The following is a 23,050-nucleotide window of genomic DNA, read 5'->3' as shown; positions in this document are numbered from 1 at the left end:
TAGATGGGCTTCAGATTGGTTTCACAGGTTGGCGCAACATCGAGGGCCGAAGGGCCTGTACTGCGCTGTAATGTTCTATGTTCTATGTTCTATGTTCTATTGATTGTGACTCACCATTTTCTCCTTCATGGCAGCATCAAACTTGGCCTGTACCTTGTCGAGCTCAGCTTGCTTCTCATCCAGCTGTGCCTGGGCACTTCCCAACTCCTTCATGGCCCGTTGGAGGCGGTTTTCTTGTACTGCCAAATTAGCCTAAAAACAGGTATTAAAAACAGAGAGCCAATCATTCCACAGAACATCTTCTCAATGTTAGCACCAAGAAAATTCTCCTTCTCATTGATATCAGCATGTTACAGCAATTAGACCTGAACAAAAATTGATACGTTAGGTGTATGGGAAGATCTGTGGCAAATTAAGTTAAAAGATATGAAAGTGTGAACACATCTACTTTAAGCTGAAAAAAGCTAGGTCAGAATATTTTCTAATAAGAGAGAGTTTAGGAACTAATAAGACAGATATATATAGACATTTGTATAAAAAGAAATTAGTGCACAGCAACTACAGAAAATATCCAGAACTTTAATAGAATGTTACGTTTTTATCTCGAGGTCCAGGAAGAAAAAAGGAGCAGACATTAAGCCATACGTTCTAGGTCAAATATATCCAGAATACCTACGCATTTAGTTTTGAGCAATGCAACTGAGGAACCACAATTGGTCATGAAAGTGCTGATTGACTAGAATGATACCTGGGTTCAAAAGGTTAAATTATCAGGATTATTAGTTACATTATCTAGGTGTGTATTCACTTGAGTATACAGGATTACTGTTGACCTAATGTTTAAGATGTTTAAAGGTTTTAATACAGTAAATAGAAAGAAACTGTTTCCCCTAAAGGGGAATGAGGAGGTATAATCTCAAAATTAGAGTCAAATTATATATGCGTGATGTCAGAGCACAAAGGGTGCTGAGGATCTGGAACTCTGTTCCCAAAATGTGGTTGAAATTGTGTCATTTGAAAATTCTCTTATTTCTGTTAGGCAAGAGTACTTAGGATATTGGAACCTAAGCAGGGAAATAGATTTATGGTCCAATCAGCCATGAGCTGATTTAAATAATAGAATAGGTTCAAGCACGAAAATGACCAACAAGTATTTTGCCATTTTTTTCATGAAAGATGATATCCCTTTAACATGGTAGGAAAATTTAAGATGTTTGGCCAATGCCCAACTAGATATAAGCACAGCTAAAGCTAGACCATAAAATGAAGGCACCAATGCTCCACCCTGTGTTCTTCATAAATGAAGTTTTGAAACAAGCTGGAAATCATTAACATTTCTATTTTCCTTTAGACTTCTGCATGAATATGAAAACATTCAAACAGCAGAGTCCATAATTCTGAAAGATATTTGTACAGAAATCCATTCATACAGTGAAATCTTTTCTGTGCTTTTGTTCATTTTAATATTTTTTTTGTTCAGTATTACCTTGAGAGGCAGCACCTCTTTGTTGATTGCAAAGAAAGAAGCCATAGCTTGAGTCCAGGATAACAAGCCAGCAACATTCCCACAGACTTTCTTAGCATGTTCAAATGTATAATCTTCCATCATGAAATATGGCTGGAGAAGCTCTACTGTTTCATCATTGATGGTGTCCTTTGGAAACTGCTGCAGGGCCTGGAGAAAGCCAGTGCCACTCAACAACTAGAATAAAGGAGTGACAAAAATTCCTTGTTGCAATTCAGATTAAATCATTGATTGAAATTGATCGCTTTAATTCATTGATAACTTGATTACTGTTGAATCATGTGAGTATCAAAATGCCAGACCTTGGTCCTTTTTGTTCAGTAATTCCCAAAATTGTACTAAAGCATGAAATAAAGAACAAACAACACAAAAAACTGCAATATTTTTCTTATTGTTTCTGAAAGCAAATTGTGGAGTGAATTTATAACTCACTCAGGTTACAAAGATTGATTCTCAAGATAAAGCCCATAGATACAACTCTATCAATGTTCAATGGCTGTAATAATCAACCTGAAACGTGTGGCAGTGTCTGGAAGTGAAATTAGTTTTTTCCAGTAGAACAAAATGGGCTCATATTGCCCTTAATGGGCACTGCATGTAAATTGAACAATTGGAAACACAAGGGATTTAATGGTTAGAGTCAATACAGTGTGGAGCTGGAGGAACTCAGCAGGTCAGGCAGTATCAGAGGAGCAAGAAAGTCGGCATTTCGGGTTTACACCCTTCTTCCAGCATCTACAGTTTTTGCTGGTGATGGTTAATAGGTAAAAATTGACAGAGGTGATTTGGACTTGGGAAAAACCATTCAGTTGTGTGTGATATCACTTCTGGATATATACATATATATTAAAAGAAAAGAATAAGAAAAAAAAAAGCAAAATGAGCTTAGAATTATTTCACGCTAAACCAGATTCTCTATTTCACTGAAGTTAATAGACATCTGTTCTGTGTAAGATGGATCTTCAATTTGCTATAAGCCCATTCTGGCTGATGGTGCACAGCAATTTCACCCCCAGTATGTTTGACATATAATTCTATTCAAAAAGGATGGGGAGCTGAACACCTTGAAAATATTCCAAAAAGATCCTGTCGTAGCAAAACTAAAACAGTGGTAATGGGGTAAACAGAAGGGCCATCGCAATCAGGATTGAAACCTTTTTGGACCTGGTGAGACCAGATCATCATAGAGGATGGAATATTACTATGGGGAGCAATAATGATTGTCCCGAGTAAAGGTTGCCACCAGATACTGGATGAACTCCACCAGGGTCATCTAGGGGTTCCCAAGAAGAAGATGCTAGCAGGAAGATATGTCTGGTGGCTAGGGTTGGATGTTGACATAGCTGGATTGGTGGGGCAGTGTCCAGAGTGCCTACAGAGACAGAAATTGCCATCAGCGTGCCCCTACGTTCGTGGGAATGACCGGGTAAACCCTGGACTCGATTCCAGTCAACTACGTTAGTCCTTTCATGGGCTCAATGTTCCTGGTCATCGTGAATGCCCATTCAAAGTGGTTGTATGTACACAAAGTTTGATCAGCAAACCCAAGGATGACATTTGAAAAGTTGCAAGAATTGCTTGCAATGCATGGTCTCCTGGAAGTATTGGTCATGGACAATGGGACATCATTTACCAACAGGGAATTCAAATATTTCCTAAAGTCAAATGGCATTCAGCATATAAGGACAGCTCCATATCATCCATCGTCCAATAATCTAGCGGAAAGAGCAGTCCAAACATTGAAGGTAGGCTTAAAGAAACAGCCTACAGCATCACTTGATACCAAACTGTCCCGGTTCCTGTTCGATCGTACACCACCCCTCACACAGCAATAGGGATAGCTCCAGCGACATGGTTGATGGGGGTAGACTCTGCACTATGTTAAACCTAATATTTCCAGACCTGGCGGGAGGTGGGGATGAGGAAGAAATAGCAGCAGGAACACCAATGCCGGCCATATGCCTCCCCTAAGTGAGAGAGACAATTTAATTCTGGTCAGACCATGTTTAGAATATTGTGAACAATTTTTGGGCCCCATATCTCAGGAAGGATGAACTGGCCCTGGAGCAGGTCCAGAGCAGGTTTATGAGAATGATCCCAGGAATGAAAAGCTTAACATACAAGGAATATTTGAGACTTCTGGGTCGACACTTGTTGGAATTTAAAGGATGGGTGGGGGGGATCTAATTTAAAATTACAGAGTACTGAATGACCTGGATAGAGTGGACATTGGGAAGATGTTTCCATTAGCAGGAGAGACTAGGACCCTTAGAGTAAAGGGAAGACCCTTTTGAACGGAGATGAGGAGAAACTTCTTCAGCCAGAGAGTAGTGAATCTATGGAATTCATTGCCACAGAAGGCTGTGGAGGTCAGGTTATTGAGTATATTGAGAGGGAGGTTTGCTAGAGCTGTACGGGATGGTTTAAACTAGTTTGGCAGGAGGTGGGGAACCGGATTTATAATTCAGAGGAATGAGGTATTCGGCCTTCTAACAGACACAACGGAGAGTGAGGTGGTTCATAAAGAAATGCAGTCGATGGAGCGTAATTGTGGACACCGAGATGGTTTGAGGTGTGTATACTTCAATGCTAGAAGTATCAGAAATAAAGCGAATGAACTTAGAGCATGGGTCAGTACTTGGAACTACGATGTTGTGGCCATTACAGAAACTTGGGTACCTCAGGGAGAGGAATGGTTGTTGGAAGTTCTGGGATTGAGATGCTTTAAAAGAAATAGGGAGGATGGAAAAAAAGGTGGGGGAGTAGCATTGCTAGTCAGGGCGAGTATAGCAGCTACTGAAAGGCAGTTCGAGAATGATATGTCTACAGAGTCAGTTTGGGTTGAGGTCAGGAACAAGAAAGGAGCAGTCACTTTGTTGGGGGTTTTTTACAGACCCCCTAAATAGTTGCGGAGAAGTGGAGGAGCAGATTGGGAGGCAGATACTGGAAAGGTGCAGAAGTCACAGGGTTGTAGTCATGGGTGACTTCAACTTGCCAAATATTGATCGGAAACATTTTAGTTGTAATAGTTTAGATGGAGCAGATTTTGTCCAGTGCATTCAGGAAGGATTCCTGACACAGCATGTAGATTGACCAACACGAGGAGAGGCCACTTTGGATTTGGTGCTTGGCAACAAACCGGGCCAAGTGTTAGACCTGTTGGTAGGAGAGCATTTTGGCGGTAGCGATCATAACTCTGTTTCTTTCACGATAGTCATGAATAAGGATAGGTACATACAGCAGGGTAAAGTTTATAATTGGGGGAAGGGTAATTACAATTCAGTTAGGCAAGAACTGGGTAACATAAATTGGGAACAGATGCTGTCAGGGAAGAGCACCACAGAAATGTGGAGATTGTTTAAGGAATGCATACTGCATGTGCTTGATATGTTTGTTCCTAGCAGGCAGAGAAGATGCGGTCGACTGAGGGAGCCATGGTTCTCGAAAGAGGTCGAACGACTGGTTAAGAGGAAGGAGGAGGCTTATATAAGGTTTAGGAAAAGAGGAACGAAAAAGGCTGTAAGGGATACAAGTTAGCCAGGAAGGAGCTGAAGAAAGGGCTTAGGAGACCTGTAAGGGGGCATGAGAAAACCTTGGCGGATAGGATCAAAGAAAACGCCAAGGCTTTTTACACTTATGTGCTGAACAAGAGAATGACCAGAGAAAGGGTAGGGCCGATCAAGGATTGTAAAGGGAATTTGTGCACAGAGCCTAAAGAGATAAGAGAGGTCCTTAATGAATACTTTTCTTCAGTATTCACAACTGAGAAGGACCGAGTTGGAGAGGAGGTTGTTGTGAAACAGGCAGGTAGGCTAGAGGAGGTTGATGTTAGTAAAGAAGATGTGCTAGGAATTCTGAGGAAGTTGAAGATAGATAAGTCCCCCGGGCCTGATGGGATTTATCCAAAGATTCTATGGGAAGCGAGGGACGAGATCGCAGGGCCTTTGGCGATTATCTTTTCGTCCTCACTGTCCATGGGTATAGTGCCGGAAGATTGGAAAGAGGCAAATGTCATTCCCTTGTTCAAAAAAGGGAACAGGGATAACCCTGGAAATTACAGGCCAGTTAGTCTTACGTCAGTGGTGGGCAAATTATTGGAAAGAGCTCTGAGAGACAGGATTTATGATCACTTGGAAAGGCACAGTTTGATTCGTGATAATCGTGGATTTGTGAGGGGTAGATCATGCCTCACAAACCTTATTGAATTCTTTGAAGAGGTGACCAAACACGTGGATGAAGGTAGAACAGTGGATGTGGTATACATGGATTTAGTAAGGTGTTTGATAAGGTTCCCCATGGTAGGCTCATGCAGAAGGTAAGGAAGCATGGGATAGGGGGAAATGTGGCAGATTGGATTTAGAATTGGCTGACCCTTAGAAGACAAAGGGTGGTAGCGGACGGAAAATATTCAACATGGTGCTCAGTTACGAGTGGTGTACCACAAGGATCTGTTCTGGGTCCTCTTCTATTTGTGATTTTTGTAAATGATTTGGATGAAGGAGTGGAAGAGTGGATTAGCAAGTTCACGGACGATAAAAAGGTGGTCACGTTGTGGACAGTGCGGATGGCTGTTCTAGGTTACAAAGGGACATTGATAGAATGCAGAGCTGGGCTGAGAAGTGGCAGATGGAGTTTAACCCTGAAAAATGTGAGGTGATTCATTTTGGAAGGACAAACTTGAAAGCAGAATACAGGGTTAACGGAAAGATTCTTGGCAGTGTGGAGGAGCAGAGGGATCTTGGGGTTCATGTTCACAGTTCCCTGAGAGCTGCCACCCAGGTGGATAGAGTTGTTAAGAAGGCGTATGGTGTGTTAGCTTTCATTAATAGAGGGATTGAGTTCAACAGCTGTGAAGTTATGCTCCAGCTATACAAAAGCCTGGTTCAGCCACATCTGGAGTATTGTGTCCAGTTCTGGTCACCTCATTACAGGAAAGATGTGGAAGCGTTGGAAAAGGTGCAGAGGAGATTTACCACGATGTTGCCTGGAATGGAGGGAAGGTCTTACGAGGAAAGTTTGAGAGAGCTACGGCTTTTCTCTTTAGAACGACGAAGGATGAGAGGTGACTTGATAGAGGTGTACAAAATGATCAGAGATATGGATAGAGTAGACAGCCAGAGACTTTTTCCTAGGGTGGAGGTAACTTTTACGAGGGGACATAGTTTTAAAGTGCAAGGAGGTAGATATCGGGGAGACATCAGAGGTAGGTTCTTTACTCAGAGAGTGGTAGGGGCGTGGAATGCATTGCCGGAGAGGGTAGTGGAGTTGGCCTCATTAGGGGCATTTAAGCGGCTATTAGATAGGCATATGGATGATAGTATAAGGCAGCCGTGGAGGTTAGATAGACCTTAGGTTTAGGGTAAAAGTTCGGCACAACATCCTGTACTGTGCTGTACTGTTCTATGTTCTATATTTAAAATGGAGATAGATAGGTTCTTGGTTGTTAAGGGGATCAAAGGCTACAGGGAGAAAGCAGGAGAATGGGGTTGAGAAACTTATCAGCTGTGATTGAATGGTAGAGCTGACTCGATGGGCCAAATGTCCCAATTTCTGCTCCTGTGAAGTATGGTTTTATGGATGAAGTTTGGTGCCGGAAGCATGGAAATGGCCCTGTTTGGGTATGAGGCGAGATTGATGGAGGTCAGGTGCTGTGACTTACAAAGTTTGGGTATGTGATACAGTCCTAAACAAACACATGGATCACCTGAAAGCTGTTACCTTGTAGCCAGGACAGGAGTGAAACATACCTGGCCCCTCAGAACAGCCAGAAGGTCCATGTAGTGTTGAGGAAACGTCAATGTCTGAGATGGATGCAGCGTCAGTACCATTACCTCCTGAAGAAGAGTAGAAAGAAACTCTCCCGAGATGCTCCAGGTGCAATAGACGGGCTACAGTCAGGTACATGTTGCCCCTATCAGGGTCTGAGTCAGAGGAACTGGAACTAGGTTGAAAATGGAACTGGGGTTGCAAGGAAAGCTACATGAGAAAGATCAGGCCTACATCCCCAGACTTGGGTGGGGTGGGGAGGGGCATGGGAGGCATGTAGTAATTGGAACCAGCTGGATTTTGTTGATCACGAGACCCTTGATTAGTTGTTAATTTGGGCCAATCAGGATAGCCCTGGCTGACCAATATAACCAGGAGATTTGGCATCTCCTCAGTTCAGTGGACTAGCTCTGGGCAGACTGGTCATAGTCAGTGTACTGTGCACAAGTAAATGAAGGGTGACTTGGTGATGGGATATTGACCTCTGCAGTTATTTCATGTGGATTGACCTTTGTCATTCTCCACTGTCATCCTGAGTCTTACAGTATAATGATCATCATCCACTAAATGTTATTCCACTGATACTTGAGCACTTGACTTATCTCATTACAAGAACCAGGTACAAAAGTACATCCTTTCTGTTGTAGTCCTTACTTTTGTAGTAACTTCTACTGAACACAATCTAGAAACAACTTGCATCTTGTTGCCCCCAATACTACCAATATCCTAATCAAAATTTGAATAATTAAAGATCCCCTTATATACATAATGTTGCTATTGCTCTGTCATTTCTCTACAAAAAGTAAAGAATATAAATATAACCAGGAGATTTGGAATATCCTTGATTCAGGGGACTGGCTCTGAGCTGGTTGGCCACAGCTAGTGCACTGTGCACATGTACATAAAGGGTGACTTGGTGACAGGATACTGGCCTCTGTGCAGTTATTTCAATTGGTTATCAGTCAAAATGTAAGTTCAGTTGGCAAAACCTCACAGTATTATAATAAATTGTATCACCTTTAAAGACTCGCCCCAGGATGGTTTGAGACAGGGTCTTTCAGGGTCCATGGTGACTGCATCCATTTTTTTTTGGAAGAGAATGAGCACACAGTCAAGAATCCTCATAATCAGGTGAGGTGGTTTGGCTAATTTCCGCACAGTAGAAATGTCAGCAGGTTTTATTGTCTGGGAAGAGAAATAGAACTTGTTAATGTGATCTTAATAAGTACAGGCAGTTACAGGCATTACATGATTCAACAAATGCCCAGCAGAAAATGGCAGCCAGTCACGTTTCTCTTCAAAGGAATGTTTTGATTTGGGGCTGCAGCATTTCAATTACTTTGGTGGTTTCTCTCGAGTGTGTAATTGTAGATCTTGGAGCAGAGGAGACTGAGAGGTGACATAATTGAGATATGAAGGGCATAGATAGGGGAGACAGGAAGAAGCGTTTGCCCTTGCTGGAGGGATCAATGGCCAGAGGAAATAGATTTAAGGTTAAGGGCAGGACATTTAGAGGAGATGTGAGGAAACACCTTTTCTTCATGCAGTGGGTGGTGGGAATCTGGAATATTTAAAAAGCATTTAGATGTATGCTTTGCATCACAAGTGTACAAGGCTACAGGTCAAGTGCTGGAAGATGGGATTAAAATAGTTAGGTGGTTGTTTTTGACTGGTGTTGACTCGATGGGTCCTAAACCTCAATGAATCAATGAGGAATCTTCAAAGCTGCTGGTCCTGTAAGTGTGCTGGTTGCATCAGGAGCCTGTCCACGTCATGTTTTATGATTTCCATTAGTTAGAAATAATTACACTTTAGATACAAAATATTGGAGCTTCATGGAATGCATTTATTCTGTACATCTGGTGGACTGATACCATGTTTCTCACCATGTGACTGCCATGCAGCAGTGAAAATGTGGCAAACAAGGAAATATATACACACAACATTTAATTCCTTGCTCTTTACAAGTATCAAGGCTACACCAGTTCAGAGTGCTGGCAACTGCAAATTTGTATTTTTTTATTCACATATGGGACTTGGGTATCACTGGCTGTTCCATTATTTATTGCCCATTCCTGGTTGCCCTTGAGAAGGTGGTGGTGAGCTGCCTTGAATCCCTACAGTTCACCTGCTGTGGGTTGACCCACAATGCCCTTAAGGAGGGAGTTCCTGGATTTTGACCCAATGATAGTAAAGGAATGGTAATATATTTCTAAGTCAGGATGGTGAGTGACTTGGAGGGGATCTTGCAGGTGGTGGTGTTCCCATGTATCTGCTGCCCTTGTCCTTCTAGATGGTAGTGGTTGTGGGTGTGAAAGGTGCTTGCTGTGGATCTTTGGTGAATTTCTGCAGTGCATTGTGTAGATAAGTCCATGCTATTGCGACTGAGTATTCGTGGTGGAGGGAGTGGATGTTTGCGGATGTGCTGCTAATCAAGTTGGCTGCTTTGTGCTGGATCATGTCAAGCTTTTAAGTGTTGTTGGAGCTACACTAATCCAGGCAAGTGGGGAGTATTCCATCACACTCCTTGACTTTGTAGATGTACAGGCTTTGGGGAGTCAGATGGTGAGTTAATCGCTGCACTATTCGTAGTCTCTGACCTGCTCTTGTAATCACCATGTTTATGTGACAAATCCAGTTGAGTTTCTGGTCAATGGTAACCCCAAGAATGATAACGGGGGAATCATTAATAGTAATGCCATTGAACGTCAAGAGGTGGTGGTTTGATGCGTCCTTTTATTGAAGATGGTCATTTCCTGGCATTTGTCTGGCATGAATGTTAGTTGCTGCTTGTCTGCCCAAGCTTGGATATTGTCCAGATTTGTTATATTTTAAAATGGATTGTTGGCATAACTTGGTCAGCTCAACCCCCACCCACCTTAGATTTTAGCTTGTGAGTGTTTCAATTTAAAATAAAACAGTAAAGCTTATGCTTTAAAAAAGATAAATGTCAGTTTATTACTCAACTTCTATGAAAACTTAATAAATTAAAAATAATTTAACTTGTTATTAACTAAAATACAAATAAAAAGATTAAAAGTATGGATAAAATATACTTCGAGCATTGAAGGCATTATAAATCTCTGTTATCACTGCAGGTCTGTCTTTTTGAAGATTTCTCTTATGTGAAGCAGTTGTAAAATTGAAGTCAGAATTTAGGACTATGATACCTTGTGTAGTGAAATAATCAAATCAACCATAATCATATTGAATAATGGAACAGGCACGAGGGATTATTTGGCCTCCTCCTTTTTCAATTTTGTACGTTCTTAACTGTCTATGTAGAAAGTATGAATAGAAAAAAGCGTCCAATGGGTGAACTGAACAGGATAAAAGGCTCCTTTATTTCATTTTTACAATATTCAAATGAGTGGCCCATGCTAGATGGCTTCAATAACAATTAGATAGTTTGTCTTCCTGACTCTCCCTGTCGAGAATGTTTTTTCTGGTGGTAGCTTTCAGAGTTTTGTTGGAGCTCTGCTGAAAATGATGGTTCTTAGGATCTCTTATCATAACCAAAGCAAAATGGACATAGTGTTCATTTCAAATGAGCCATTGTTTACTTTGGAATTCCTTTATGGTGTCCTTCCAGTTTCCTATTCTCTCAGAAGTTTTGAAATCTTATTCTTTTACAAGGATTCATTGTGTTGTTCATTTGTTACTTAGAATTCTCTACGTCTTCCTTCATGATTCAGATGAAGATAAATTTATTTAGAGTTCAATCCCCTCCGGGAACAGAGAGTTTGCCTTTGATCTTGAAAGGGTTTTTGAACATGGTTTTTTTTCTTAAATATCTGTAATGTCATAATGGCACATTCATGACGTAAATAATGTAATAATAACAGAGAATCAATTAGAAGGCCACTGAAGTAGAATTGCTCCCTGTACCTCGACTAGCAAATGCAGGTTTGGGTACTTTTTTTGCCAAACATTAGTATCATGGACCTCTGCGATAAGATTAAGAACAATGACTCTAAAACAATGGGTGATACTCAGAAATGGTAACTTATCAAAATCCTAGTCAAACAGAATAAAAATCTGTCTCCCACTTCATGTTATACTGTTTTCCTTTTGTTGATCACTTCTCCTTCATTATTTCCCTGACCTGGTTCCTATTTTTGCCCAGATGAGGCCATGGAACTCTGCATCAGGATCTCTGATCTGCATCAATGGTGATCATTGCCATAATGGTATATCAACCATCGCCTACTCTCACATGGCTGTGAAAATTGCTGCCGTTTTCTCTTCTATGACTGGGTTATACACCCTACTTGGTTTAAAGTGGTAGAGGAAAACCACAAGGTAGCCTAATGATAAGAGGCTTTTGTCTTTAAAAATGTCGTTTTTTGCATGATGGCAGCCAGGGGGAGGAAATGGCCTAGTGGTATTATCACTGGAGCGTTAATCCAGAGACCCAGGTAATGTTCTGAGGACACAGATCCGAATCCCATCATGGTCGATGGTGGAATTTGAATAAAAATCTGGAATTAGTGTCTAATGATGACCATGAATCCATTTCCAATTGTCAGAAAAAACCCATTTGGTTCACTAATGCCTTTTAGGGAAGGAAATCTTAGCTGGTCTGGCCTATATGTGACTCCAGACCCACAATAATGTGGTTGACTCTTAACTGCCCTCTGGGCAATTAGGGATGAGCAATTAATGGTTACCTAGCCAGTGATGCCCTCATCCTCTGAATGAATAAATAAATAAGGCACAAGTTACCATTGTTGCTAAGGTGTTTGGAAGACCTAGGAAAGCAAGCCTGTCACTTTTGAGAGCCCAAGATGTTCTGCCTTTCCTCATGCAAGTTCTAATACCACCATCAAACTGATTGCATATCATGTGGTCTTCATTAATCCTTTCAGAGCTATAATTATATACACCTTCCCCCAAGCTTTATTTCCAAAATTAATATTTTTTTCATTCATGTATGTAATTATCCCTACCTAATTTCTCCTTAAATCTGACTTCACAAATTCAGAAAGATTGAGGATTTCACTGTTCTCCCAGAATACATTTTCTTAGACTTGGAAGATTTATTGGTCTTGGCTTGAAAGATTTTGACATTGATTCTATTCTTGACCACAGGAGGTTTGTAAAGGGTCTGTCCTATAGAGGACCATTTATCTCTTAAATGTTTTTCACAGAGGAAGTTGTCCTAATAAGCCCGGCAATTGGTCCATTATCTCTTCTGGAGGACCTTTAATGTCTTGAATTTTCTTCACAGAGGAAGTATTGCCTGCTGAAACAGTAATTACCCCACAACATCATCAATCTTGCTCATTTCCTTCAGTGAAGACAGTGCCTGGTGAACCTGGTATTTTGTTTCTTGCAGTATTATGGATTTCTCAGCCAGGCAATTTCCTCTTGAAAGTATCTTGGATATCTGTGCCAGCTTGGTCTTTGCTTGACTATGTCCTCCATCTGTGGACAATGGTCATCCCACCTTAGTAGTGGCTTCTGTGGAACCATATGCAGTCTCGCTTCAATCTGGGCAAGCAGATCAAATTCTCAATCTTCCAGCCAACCCATGCTAAACTATGTAAATCCTGTACTTCAACCTGTTTATTAGGTTGGACACTTCCATTTGCTCCCATCAGTAACTATACTGGTGAATCCAATATGATCACATCCTCAATCATATACTTAAAAATCACTACATGATCTCTATCACTGGTACGGACTATTCTTCCTTGGAAAATGAACAATTGAAATGCACTTCTTGAACTTGTGTTGTGTCATTGTCTGATGTCAAATTCAAGTCTGCTGTAATGATTTGTTTACCAGGCTGTGTTCCTGTCTGAACAACTTCACCACGGAGTTCAAGTGAGTTATACTGCTCATTATCTTTCTCATTACTTGTGTTTTGTTGCAAGCTTTACCGATTTTTTGTTTTCATCTGAATTTCCTTCAGTGATGGAAAACATTTCTGCCAATTCTGCATAGTTGCAGATTTCACCATGCTTTATGAGACCTTCAATATCTATGCAGAACCTCAGGCCACCACACTGCCGACTGGTTTCTGTCATCACAGCTAACGTCAACAGATTTTTCCTTCTTTGTGGGTTCTGCCATGAGTCCAGGAAGCCAATGAAATGTTCTATTAGTTGTTCATTGTTCAATAACTGTTTAATAATTAACAATTCCTTGAGCTGTGTTTCCATAACTGGCTGCTTCTTGACCAGTTACTGCCTGACTGGTTTATCTCTGAATGGGCTTAGCATGACCATCTCTCTTTTGACCTGCTTACTGTCATAGGAACATAAAAAATAGGGCCAGGAAACAGTTGTTCAGTCCTTTGAGCCTGCTGCGCTACTCAATATGATTATTGTGGATCATCCAACTCAGCAGCATGTTCTTGCTTTCTCCTCGTACCTTTTGATTCCTTTAGCCCTAAGAACTAAGAATAAAAACTGTCAATAGAACTTGTTGAACTTCTTCTGCCATTTGAATGAAGCTTAAGTATCCATGCATCCATGCATAAAAGTGCATAAAACACATACATTCTCTAATACCTGATATCCCTTGTGTTGCAAAATTACTTGTAGCATTGTCATCATTCTAGGTGATATACCTCCCTGACCATGTGGATGCACTGTTATATACTGTAAAGAACAGTAGAGCACAAGTGAGAATGAGACAAGTAAAGGAACACAGAAGGCAGGAGTGAAGAAGTCTTTGCAATTTTCCAAAAGACGTAAGGTTTTTTTTCAGCTTGTTTGGATGTGAGTGAGGGTGAGCTAACTGACCATGACACAATGATACAGGAAGAAATTCAAGTTGGAGGAGCAAAAAGGAATGCACTGTCTCGATGTGTTTTACTCTCATTCCCTTAAAGACATTTAACCGTACAGTTTTATTCTCTTTGCCTGCTTAATGTAAAATCTGCTGTATAGAAATGTTGCTTTCTCTCCCTTGTCTTACAGCGTTTTAACTGTGCAGTCAGAATGCTATTTCCCTGTCCTGCTTACTGGAATGTTTTCTCAAGCTTTCGTGGCCAAAACTGAAGTATCTGGGATCAAAATGAAGGTTTCCCACATTTTTGCAAACAAAAATTGATAATTTCCCATTCTTCATGGCCTTATAAACAATTTTTGACCTTTTCCCAGATTTCAATGAATAAATCCCGCTGCTTGCAATCTTGAAGATGAATAATATAAAACAAAGAACTGTGGATACTTGAGATCTGAAATAAACAAACAGAAATTGCCAAAGAAGGGTCACTGTACTCGAAACATTAACTCTATTTTCCCTTCACAAATCTTGCCAGATCTGCTGAGTTTCATCAGCAATTTCTGTTTTTGTTTCTGGCGGTACACTGGACTTGAAACGTTAACTGTCTTCTCTTAATAGATGCTGCCAGACCTGCTGTATTTTTCCAGCAATCTCAACTTTTACCTTAAAGATAAATCCCTTTTGCTGAACAGCATTCCCTGAATGGATTCATGTTGACCATGGTATTTATAATAATGACTGTTGCCTTACATTTTAGAAGAATTTCTTGTTTGCTTTAATGACTTCATCAAATGGATCCGTTTTCTTTTACCTTAATAAATACTTAGCTTCAATTATGGATCTCCTGCTCCTATTACAAGCTCAATTTGTCTACTTCTGTTAGATTTGGTCTGTTTAAGCTTCCAAATTGCTCCTTCATTACCTCATTTCTTGCTTAACAACATACACAATGCTACAACTTTGGTTTAAATTACTTCTATTGCCCTCAGATGTCTTATTTTAGCACCATGGGAATTCAATGTAGTGTATTTACAAAATTAGAATAGAATAGAATAGAATGGAATAAGTAGAATAGCCTTTATTGTCATGTGCACTCAAATGAGCACAGTGAAAAGTTTGTAATGTAGCCTCTTGGTGCCATCTTAGGTACAGATACTTTGTGTTCTTACAGAATTGAAGTAGTGAAGAAAAGGCTAGCATGGGAATACAGAGTTTAAAAAGTCCAGAATGAGAATAAAGTATCTTTAAAGTACTCAATTTATAGTCCTTTTTCATTCAAGCCAGACTTCAGAACACGAGTCCACGCTGCCTCCACGCGCTGACCTCTGTCCAGGACCTGTCTCCCCAGACGGCCTGGGCTCGCTCTGCTGCAGCTCCAGGCTCTGGCTGTAATTCGCTTCCGGGACACGGCCTGCGCTCGCTCTGCTCCCGCTCTGGGCTCTGGCTGCAACTCACTTCTGGGACTTGGCCCGCACTCGCTCGGCTCCCACTCTGGGCTCCGGCTGCGACTTGCTTCTGGGACTCGGCCTGCGCTCGCTCTGCTCTCACTCCGGGCTCCAACTGCGACTTGCTTCCAGGACTCAGCCCACGCTCGCTCTGCTCCCGCTCTGGGCTCCAACTGCGACTTGCTTCCAGGACTTGGCCCGCACTCGCTCTGCTCCTGCTCCAGCCACAACTTGTCTCCTGCACTGGGCTGGTCTTGGACTCTGTTCTCCATTTCCTCTAGGTAGGGTACGTTAAGAAGTTAAAAGTTGGAAGGGGTGGGAAAGAAGAACTGCAGCAAGAGGAATAAAGAAAGGAAAAGGAGCTGGTGAGCAGAGCAGCCCCAGCTGAAGCATCTTACTGTGCTACCATCTTAACGGAAAAATAAATAAAAGTAATGTATTTAAGAAATTCCCTCTGTATTAGTCAAGATACTCACATTCAGAGCAGCCTCTGCAGCTTCTAGAGCTGGCTTTGCAGCTATTAGTTTGCCCTTTGCTATATTTTTGTCCAGTTCGATTTCATCCACAATTTTCTGGGCTTTATCTTTCACTAGCATGACTTCATTCTTGACCAGTTCTGCTGCTTGAGCACTCACTGTGACCTCTCCCAGAACCTGCAGAATATCAGAGAAAAAAAGACAGGAAAAATATCTTTAATATTGTTTTTGGTTGTGATGATGCAGTTTATGACATTTTGAAATGAAACTCATTATTGTTTTACCAGTAGACTCCAGGTGAATAACTGCAGCTAATGGACAACAGCTATTATGATATGTTACATTTTAATAATTTTGATTTTACTGATTTTGATCTTCATTAGCTGCATAGATAGGAGTGGGCACTTTTGTAAAACAGCAATTTGTATCAAATGACTTGAACTTGGAGATTAAAAGGTTTTACCTATTTCCAGGAGAGCTGCGAGCCATTCACAGAAGCAGCACGTCAGCAGTATCAGTAATACTACAGGTAATGGTACTGGGCAGCCTGTAGATGTACAATATTTGGATTTGTTGAACATAATGTGGAGGTGCTGGTGTTGGACTGGAGTAGACAAGGCCAGAAATCACACGACTCCAGGTTATAGACCAACAGCTTTTGTAGCCTTGCTCTTTCTTTAGGTGTTAATGAGAGAGGAGGAATCAGACACAGAATTTATAAGTAAAAGATCAAAGGACACACAATTGATGAGGAAGTATTAAACAAACCTAAGGTGCTGTTAAATGTTTAATCAGATAGAAGGTTTTAATTGATTTAATATGTATATGTAAATACCCAAATTACTTTCAAGTCATTGGCCTGAGAAAACTAAAGGTTTTATCAGTGTAAAGAAGAGGTGACATCTTAGGTCAGATAATGCACATTAAGTGCAAGGCTGTGTTTAGAATCTGTTTGTGTTTTGGTTTTGAGTCAGATTGGTTTTATTTCTAAAGTAGGAATTTATAAAATGCCTGTGTGAGAACCTCTCCGGCTATGTTGAGGGCATCTTGAAACCCATTGTACAGGCAACCCCCAGCTTCTGTCGTGATACTACAGACTTCTTACAGAGACTCAGCATCCACGGACCAGTCGAACCAGGAACATTTCTCGTCACAAATGGGGGTTTTGGCACTGTACACCAGCATCCCCTGTGACAACGGCGTCGCTGCAACAGCCTCAGTACTCAAATCCACCAACTGCCAATTTCCAGATGCAATCCTACAACTCATCCGTTTCATCCCTGACCACGCCATCTTCACCTTTGACAACCAGTTCTTCATCCAGACGCACAGAACAGCCATAGGAACCAGATTTGCACCACAATATGCAACATTTTCATGCACAGGTTTGCATAAGACTTCTTTGCTGCACAGAACCTCCGACCAATGCTATACAGGAGATACATTGACGACATTTTCCTCCTTTGGACTCATGAGGGGAATTACTGAAACAGCTACAGAGTCATATCAACAAGTTTCATCCCATCATCAGATTTTCCATGGACTACTCTTCAGAATCAGTCTTATTTTTGGACATACGCATCTCCATCAGGGACGGACACCTCAGTACCTCACTCTACTGCAAGCCTATGGATAACCTCATGATGCTGCACTTCTAAAGCTTCCACATCAAACATATTAAAAAAGCCACCCCCTACGGACAAGCCCTACACATAACAGGATCTGTTTGGATGAGGAGAAACGTGACAGAGACCTGAAGGTGTTGAAGGATGCCCTCATAGCAACAGGATACAATGCTCAACTCATTGATCACCTGTTCCGACGTGCCACAGTGGAAAACTGTAATGACCTCCTCAGAAGACAGACACGGGATACGTATGATAGGGTACCCTCTATCGTCCTGTACTTCCTGGGAGCAGAGAAACTACACCACGTTCTTCGCAGCCTTCAACACATTATTGATGATGATGAGCACCTTGCAAAGATCTTCCCTACGCCTCGACTTCTCGCCTTCAAACATCTGCCAAACCTTAAACAGACTATTGTTTGGAGCAAACTACCCAGCCTTCAGGACAGCATCGACCACAACACTGTACAACCCTGTCATGGCAACCTCTGCAAGACATGTCAAATCTTCAACTTAGACACTGCTGAAGGAGGGCACTATGGAGGACTCGAGCAGTGAGGCAATATGGGCAGAGCTCAGAAATAGGAAGGGTGCGGTAACAATGTTGGGGCTGTACTACAGGCCTCCCAACAGCGAGCGTGAGATAGAGGCACAAAATATGTAGACAGATTATGGAAAGATGTAGGAGCAACAGGGTGGTGGTGATGGGAGATTTTAATTTTCCCAACATTGACTGGGATTCACTTCGTGTTAGGAGTTTAGATGGAGCAGAATTTGTAAGGAGCATCCAGGAAGGTTTTCTCGAGCAGTATGTAAATAGTCCAACTCGGGAAGGGGCCATGCTGGACCTGGTGCTGGGGAATGAGCCCGGCCAGGTGGTTGAAGTTTCAGTAGGGGATTACTTTGGGAATAGTGATCACACTTCCGTAATTTTTAGAATACTGATGGACAAAGACGAGAGTGGTCCTAAAGGAAGAGTGCTGAATTGGGGGAAGGCCAACTATAGCAAAATTCGACAGGAGCTGGGGACTGTGGATTGGGAGCAGCTGTTTGAGGGTAAATCCACATTTGATATGTGGGAGGCTTTTAAAGAGAGGTTGATTAGAGTGCAGGACAGACATGTCCCTGTGAAAATGAGGGATAGAAAGGGCAAGATTAGGGAACCATGGATGACAGGTGAAATTGTGAGACTAGCAAAGAGGAAAAAGGAAGCATACATAAGGTCTAGGCAACTGAAAACAGACGAAGCTTTGGAAAAATATCAGGAAAGTAGGACAAATCTGAAACGAGGACTTAAGACGGCTAAAAGGGGTCATGAAATATCTTTAGCAAACAGGGTTGAGGAAAATCCCAAAGCCTTTTATTCATACATAAGGGGCAAGGGGGTTACTAGAGAAAGGGTTGGCCCACTCAAGGACAAAGGAGGGAAGTTATGTGAGGAGTCAGAGAAAATGACTGAGATTCTTAATGAGTACTTTGCGTCAGTATTCACTGAGGAGAGGGGCATGATGGACGTTGAGGTTAGGGATCGATGTTTGATTACTCTAGGTCAAGTCAGCATAAGGAGGGGGGAAGTGTTGGGTATTCTGAAAGGCATTAGGGTGGACAAGTCCCCAGGTCTGGATCGGATCTATCCCAGGTTACTGCGGGAAGTGAGAGAGGAAATAGCTGGGGCCTTAACAGATATCTTTGCAGCATCCTTGAGCATGGGTGAGGTCCCGGATGACTGGAGAATTCCTAATGTTGTCCCCTTGTTTAAGAAGGGTAGCAAGGATAATCCAGGTAATTATAGACCGGCGAACCTGACGTCAGTGGTAGGGAAGCTGCTGGAGAAGATACTGAGGGATAGGATCTATTTACATTTGGAAGAAAATGGGTTTATTAGTGATAGGCAGCATGGTTTTGTGCAGGGAAGGTCATGTCTTACCAACTTGATAGAACTCTTTGAGGAAGTGACAAAGTTGATAGATGAGGTAAGGGCTGTAGATGTCATATACATGGACTTCAGTAAGGCATTTGATAAGGTTCCCCATGGTAGGCTGATGGAGAAAGTGAAGTCGCATGGGGTCCAGGGTGTACTAGCTAGATGGCTGGGCAACAGGAGACAGAGAGTTGTAGTGGAAGGGAGTTTCTCAAAATGGAGAACTGTGACCAGTGGTGTTCCACAGGACCACTGTTGTTTGTGATATACATAAATGATCTGGAAGAAAGTATAGATGGTCTGATTAGCAAGTTTGCAGATGACACTAAGATTGGTGGAGTAGCAGATAGTGAAGGGGACTGTAGGAGAATGCAGCAGAATATAGATAGAATGGAGAGTTGGGCGGAGAAATGGCAGATGGAGTTCAATCCAGGCAAATGTGAGGTGATGCATTTTGGAAGATCCAATTCAAGAGCGAACTATGTGGTAAATCGAAAAGCCCTGGGGAAAATTGATGCACGGGGAGATCTGTGTGTTCAGGTCCATTGTACCCTGAAGGTGGCAACGCAGGTGGACAGAGTGGTTAAGAAGGCATATGGCATGCTTTCATTCATCGGACGGGGTATTGAGTACAAGAGTTGGCAGGTCATGTTACAGTTGTATAGGACTTTGGTTCGACCACATTTGGAATACTGCGTACAGTTCTGGTCGACACATTACCAAAAGGATGTGGATGCTTTGCAGAGGGTGCAGAGGAGGTTCACCAGGATGTTGCCTGGTATGGAGGGCGCTAGCTATGAAGAGAGGTTGAGTAGATTAGGATTATTTACATTAGAAAGACGGAGGTTGAGGGGGAACCTGATTGAGGTCTACAAAATCATGAGAGGTATGGACAGGGTGGATAGCAGGAAGCTTTGTCCCAGAGTGGGGGACTGAATTACTAGGGGTCACGAATTCAAGGTGAGAAGGGAAAAGTTTAAGGGAGATATGCGTGGAAAGTTCTTTACGCAGAGGGTGGTGGGTGCCTGGAACGCGTTGCCAGCGGAGGTGGTAGAGGCGGGCATGATAGCGTCATTTAAGATGTATCTAGACAGATACATGAATGGGCAGGGCGCAGAGGGATACAGATCCTTGGAAAATAGGCAACAGGTTTAGATAGAGGATCTGGATCAGTGCCAGCTTGGAGGGCCGAAGGGCCTGTTCCTGTACTGTAATTTTCTTTGTTCTTTGTTCTTTTGACACTACCATCACATGTGGGAGCACCACCCACCACGTGCACGGCAGATACTCATGTGACTCAGCGAACGTTGCCTATCTCATAGGCTGTGGGCAAAGATACCCCAGGGCATGGTATATTGACAAAATGTTGCAAACGCTACAACATCGGATGAATGGACACCGTGCAACAATCGCCAGACGGGGATGTTCCCTCCCAGTTGGGGGAACACTTCAGTAGTCAAGAACATTCGGTCTCAGATCTTTGGGTAAACATCCTGCAAGGCAGACTTCAGGATACACAACAACGCAGAGTCACCAAGCAGAGGCCAAAAGCCAAGTTCGGTTCCCCTGAGGATGGCCTCAACTAGGATCTTGGGTTCACGTCGCACAACAGGTGACCTCACCAGACTATATACTCTCTCACACATACACGTGCATACCCACACACACACTCACTCGCATATATACACTCACTCGCATACACACACGCGCATGCGCACACACACAGGCACACGCACACACACACTCACATAGATCCTGTCTCATACACACACTGTCTCTCAAGCAAACACACACACATGCAAACACATACACACACACACACACACACACACATATACACGTAAATGTATGGGGTGAATTTGTATTTGCACATACGTTCTATTTTGTTCAATTTATAGACAGTCAGTCAATGTGGCATTTTATAAATTCCTACTTTAGAAATAAAACCAATCTGACTCCAAACCAAAACACAGATTCTGAACAACATGCATTGTCTGACCTAAAATCTCACCTCTTCTTTACACTGATAAAACCTTTAGTTCTCTCAGGACAATTATTTCAAAGGAATTTGGTAATTTACATATACATATTAATCAATTAAAACCTTCTAACTGATAGAAGATTTAAGAGCATCTTCGGTTTGTTTAACTCATCCTCATCAGTGGTGTTAAAATCGAATCAGAGATAGTAGGAACTGCAGATGCTGGAGAATCCGAGACAACAAGGTGCAGGGCTGGATGAACACAGCAGGCCAAGCAGCATCATAGGAGCAGAGAGGCTGACGTTTCGGGCCTAGACCCTTCATCAGAAAAGGGGGAGGGGAAGGGGGTTTTGAAATAAATAGGGAGAGAGTGGGAGGCGGATAGAAGAGGGATAGAGGAGAGGATAGGTGGAGAGGAAACAAACAGGTCGAAGAGGCGGGGATGGGGCCAGGAAAGGTGAGTGTAGGTAGGGAGTTAGGAAGGGGATAGGTCAGTCCAGGGAGGACGGACAGGTCAAGGGGGCGGGATGAGGTTGGTCGGTAGGAGATGGAGGTGCGGCTTGAGGTGGGAGGAGGGGATAGGTGGGAGGAAGAACAGGTTAGGGAGGCAGGGACGAGCTGGACTGGTTTTGGGATGCGGTAGGGGGAGGGGAGATTTTGAAACTTGTGAAATCCACATTGATACCATTGGGCTGCAGGGTTCCCAAGCGGAATATGAGTTGCTGTTCCTGCAACCTTCGGGTGGCATCGTTGTGGCACTGCAGGAGGCCCAGGATGGACATGTCGTCTGAGGAATGGGAGGGGGAGTTGAAATGGTTCGCGACTGGGAGGTGCAGTTGTTTGTTGCGAACCGAGCGTAAGTGTTCTGCAAAGCGGTCCCCGAGTCTCCGCTTGGTTTCCCCGATGTAGAGGAAGCCACACCGGGTACAGAGGATGCAGTATACCACATTGGCAGATGTGCAGGTGAACATCTGCTTGATGTGGAAAGTCTTCTTGGGGCCTGGGATGGGGGTGAGGGAGGAGGTATGGGGGCAGGTGTAGCACTTCCTGCGGTTGCAGGGAAAAGTGCCGGGTGTGGTGGAGCTGGAGGGGAGTGTGGAGCGGACAAGGGAGTCACGGAGAGAGTTGTCCCTCCGGAAAGCAGATAAAGGTGGGGAGGGAAAGATGTCTTTGGTGGTGGGGTCGGATTGCAGATGGCGGAAGTGTCGGAGGATGATGCGTTGGATCCGGAGGTTGGTGGGGTGGTACGTGAGGACGAGGGGGATTCTTTTTTGGTTTTTATTGCGTGGACGGGGTGTGAGGGATGAGGTGCGGGAGATGTGGGAGACACGGTTGAGGGCGTTCTCGACCACCGAGGAGGGGAAGTTACGGTCCTTGAAAAACGAGGACAACTGAGATGTACGGGAGTGGAATGCCTCATCCTGGGAGCAGATGCGGCGGAGGCGAAGGAATTGGGAATAGGGGATAGCATTTTTGCAGGAAGGTGGGTGGGAGGAGGAGTATTCTAGGTAGCTGTGGGAGTCGGTGGGCTTGAAATGAATATCGGTTTCGAGGTGGTTGCCCGATATGGA

General features: G+C 42.9%; 1 protein-coding gene across 1 annotated transcript in view; it reads right to left on the bottom strand.

Moving 5' to 3' along the window:
- The window catches only part of LOC109930964 (dynein axonemal heavy chain 8-like), a 2,199,840-nt gene that overhangs the window by 121,715 nt on the left and 2,055,075 nt on the right, over positions 1 to 23,050 (bottom strand). Inside the window, 4 exon segments of the mRNA XM_048596622.1 lie at positions 115 to 252; positions 1,487 to 1,702; positions 8,309 to 8,476; positions 15,951 to 16,127. Coding sequence (XP_048452579.1) covers positions 115 to 252; positions 1,487 to 1,702; positions 8,309 to 8,476; positions 15,951 to 16,127 — 699 coding nt within the window.

The sequence above is a fragment of the Rhincodon typus genome, chromosome 5 (genome assembly GCF_021869965.1).
Source record: "Rhincodon typus isolate 14 chromosome 5, sRhiTyp1.1, whole genome shotgun sequence".
Classification (NCBI taxonomy): Eukaryota; Metazoa; Chordata; class Chondrichthyes; order Orectolobiformes; family Rhincodontidae; genus Rhincodon; species Rhincodon typus.
This window is presented reverse-complemented; position numbering and strand designations above follow the sequence as displayed.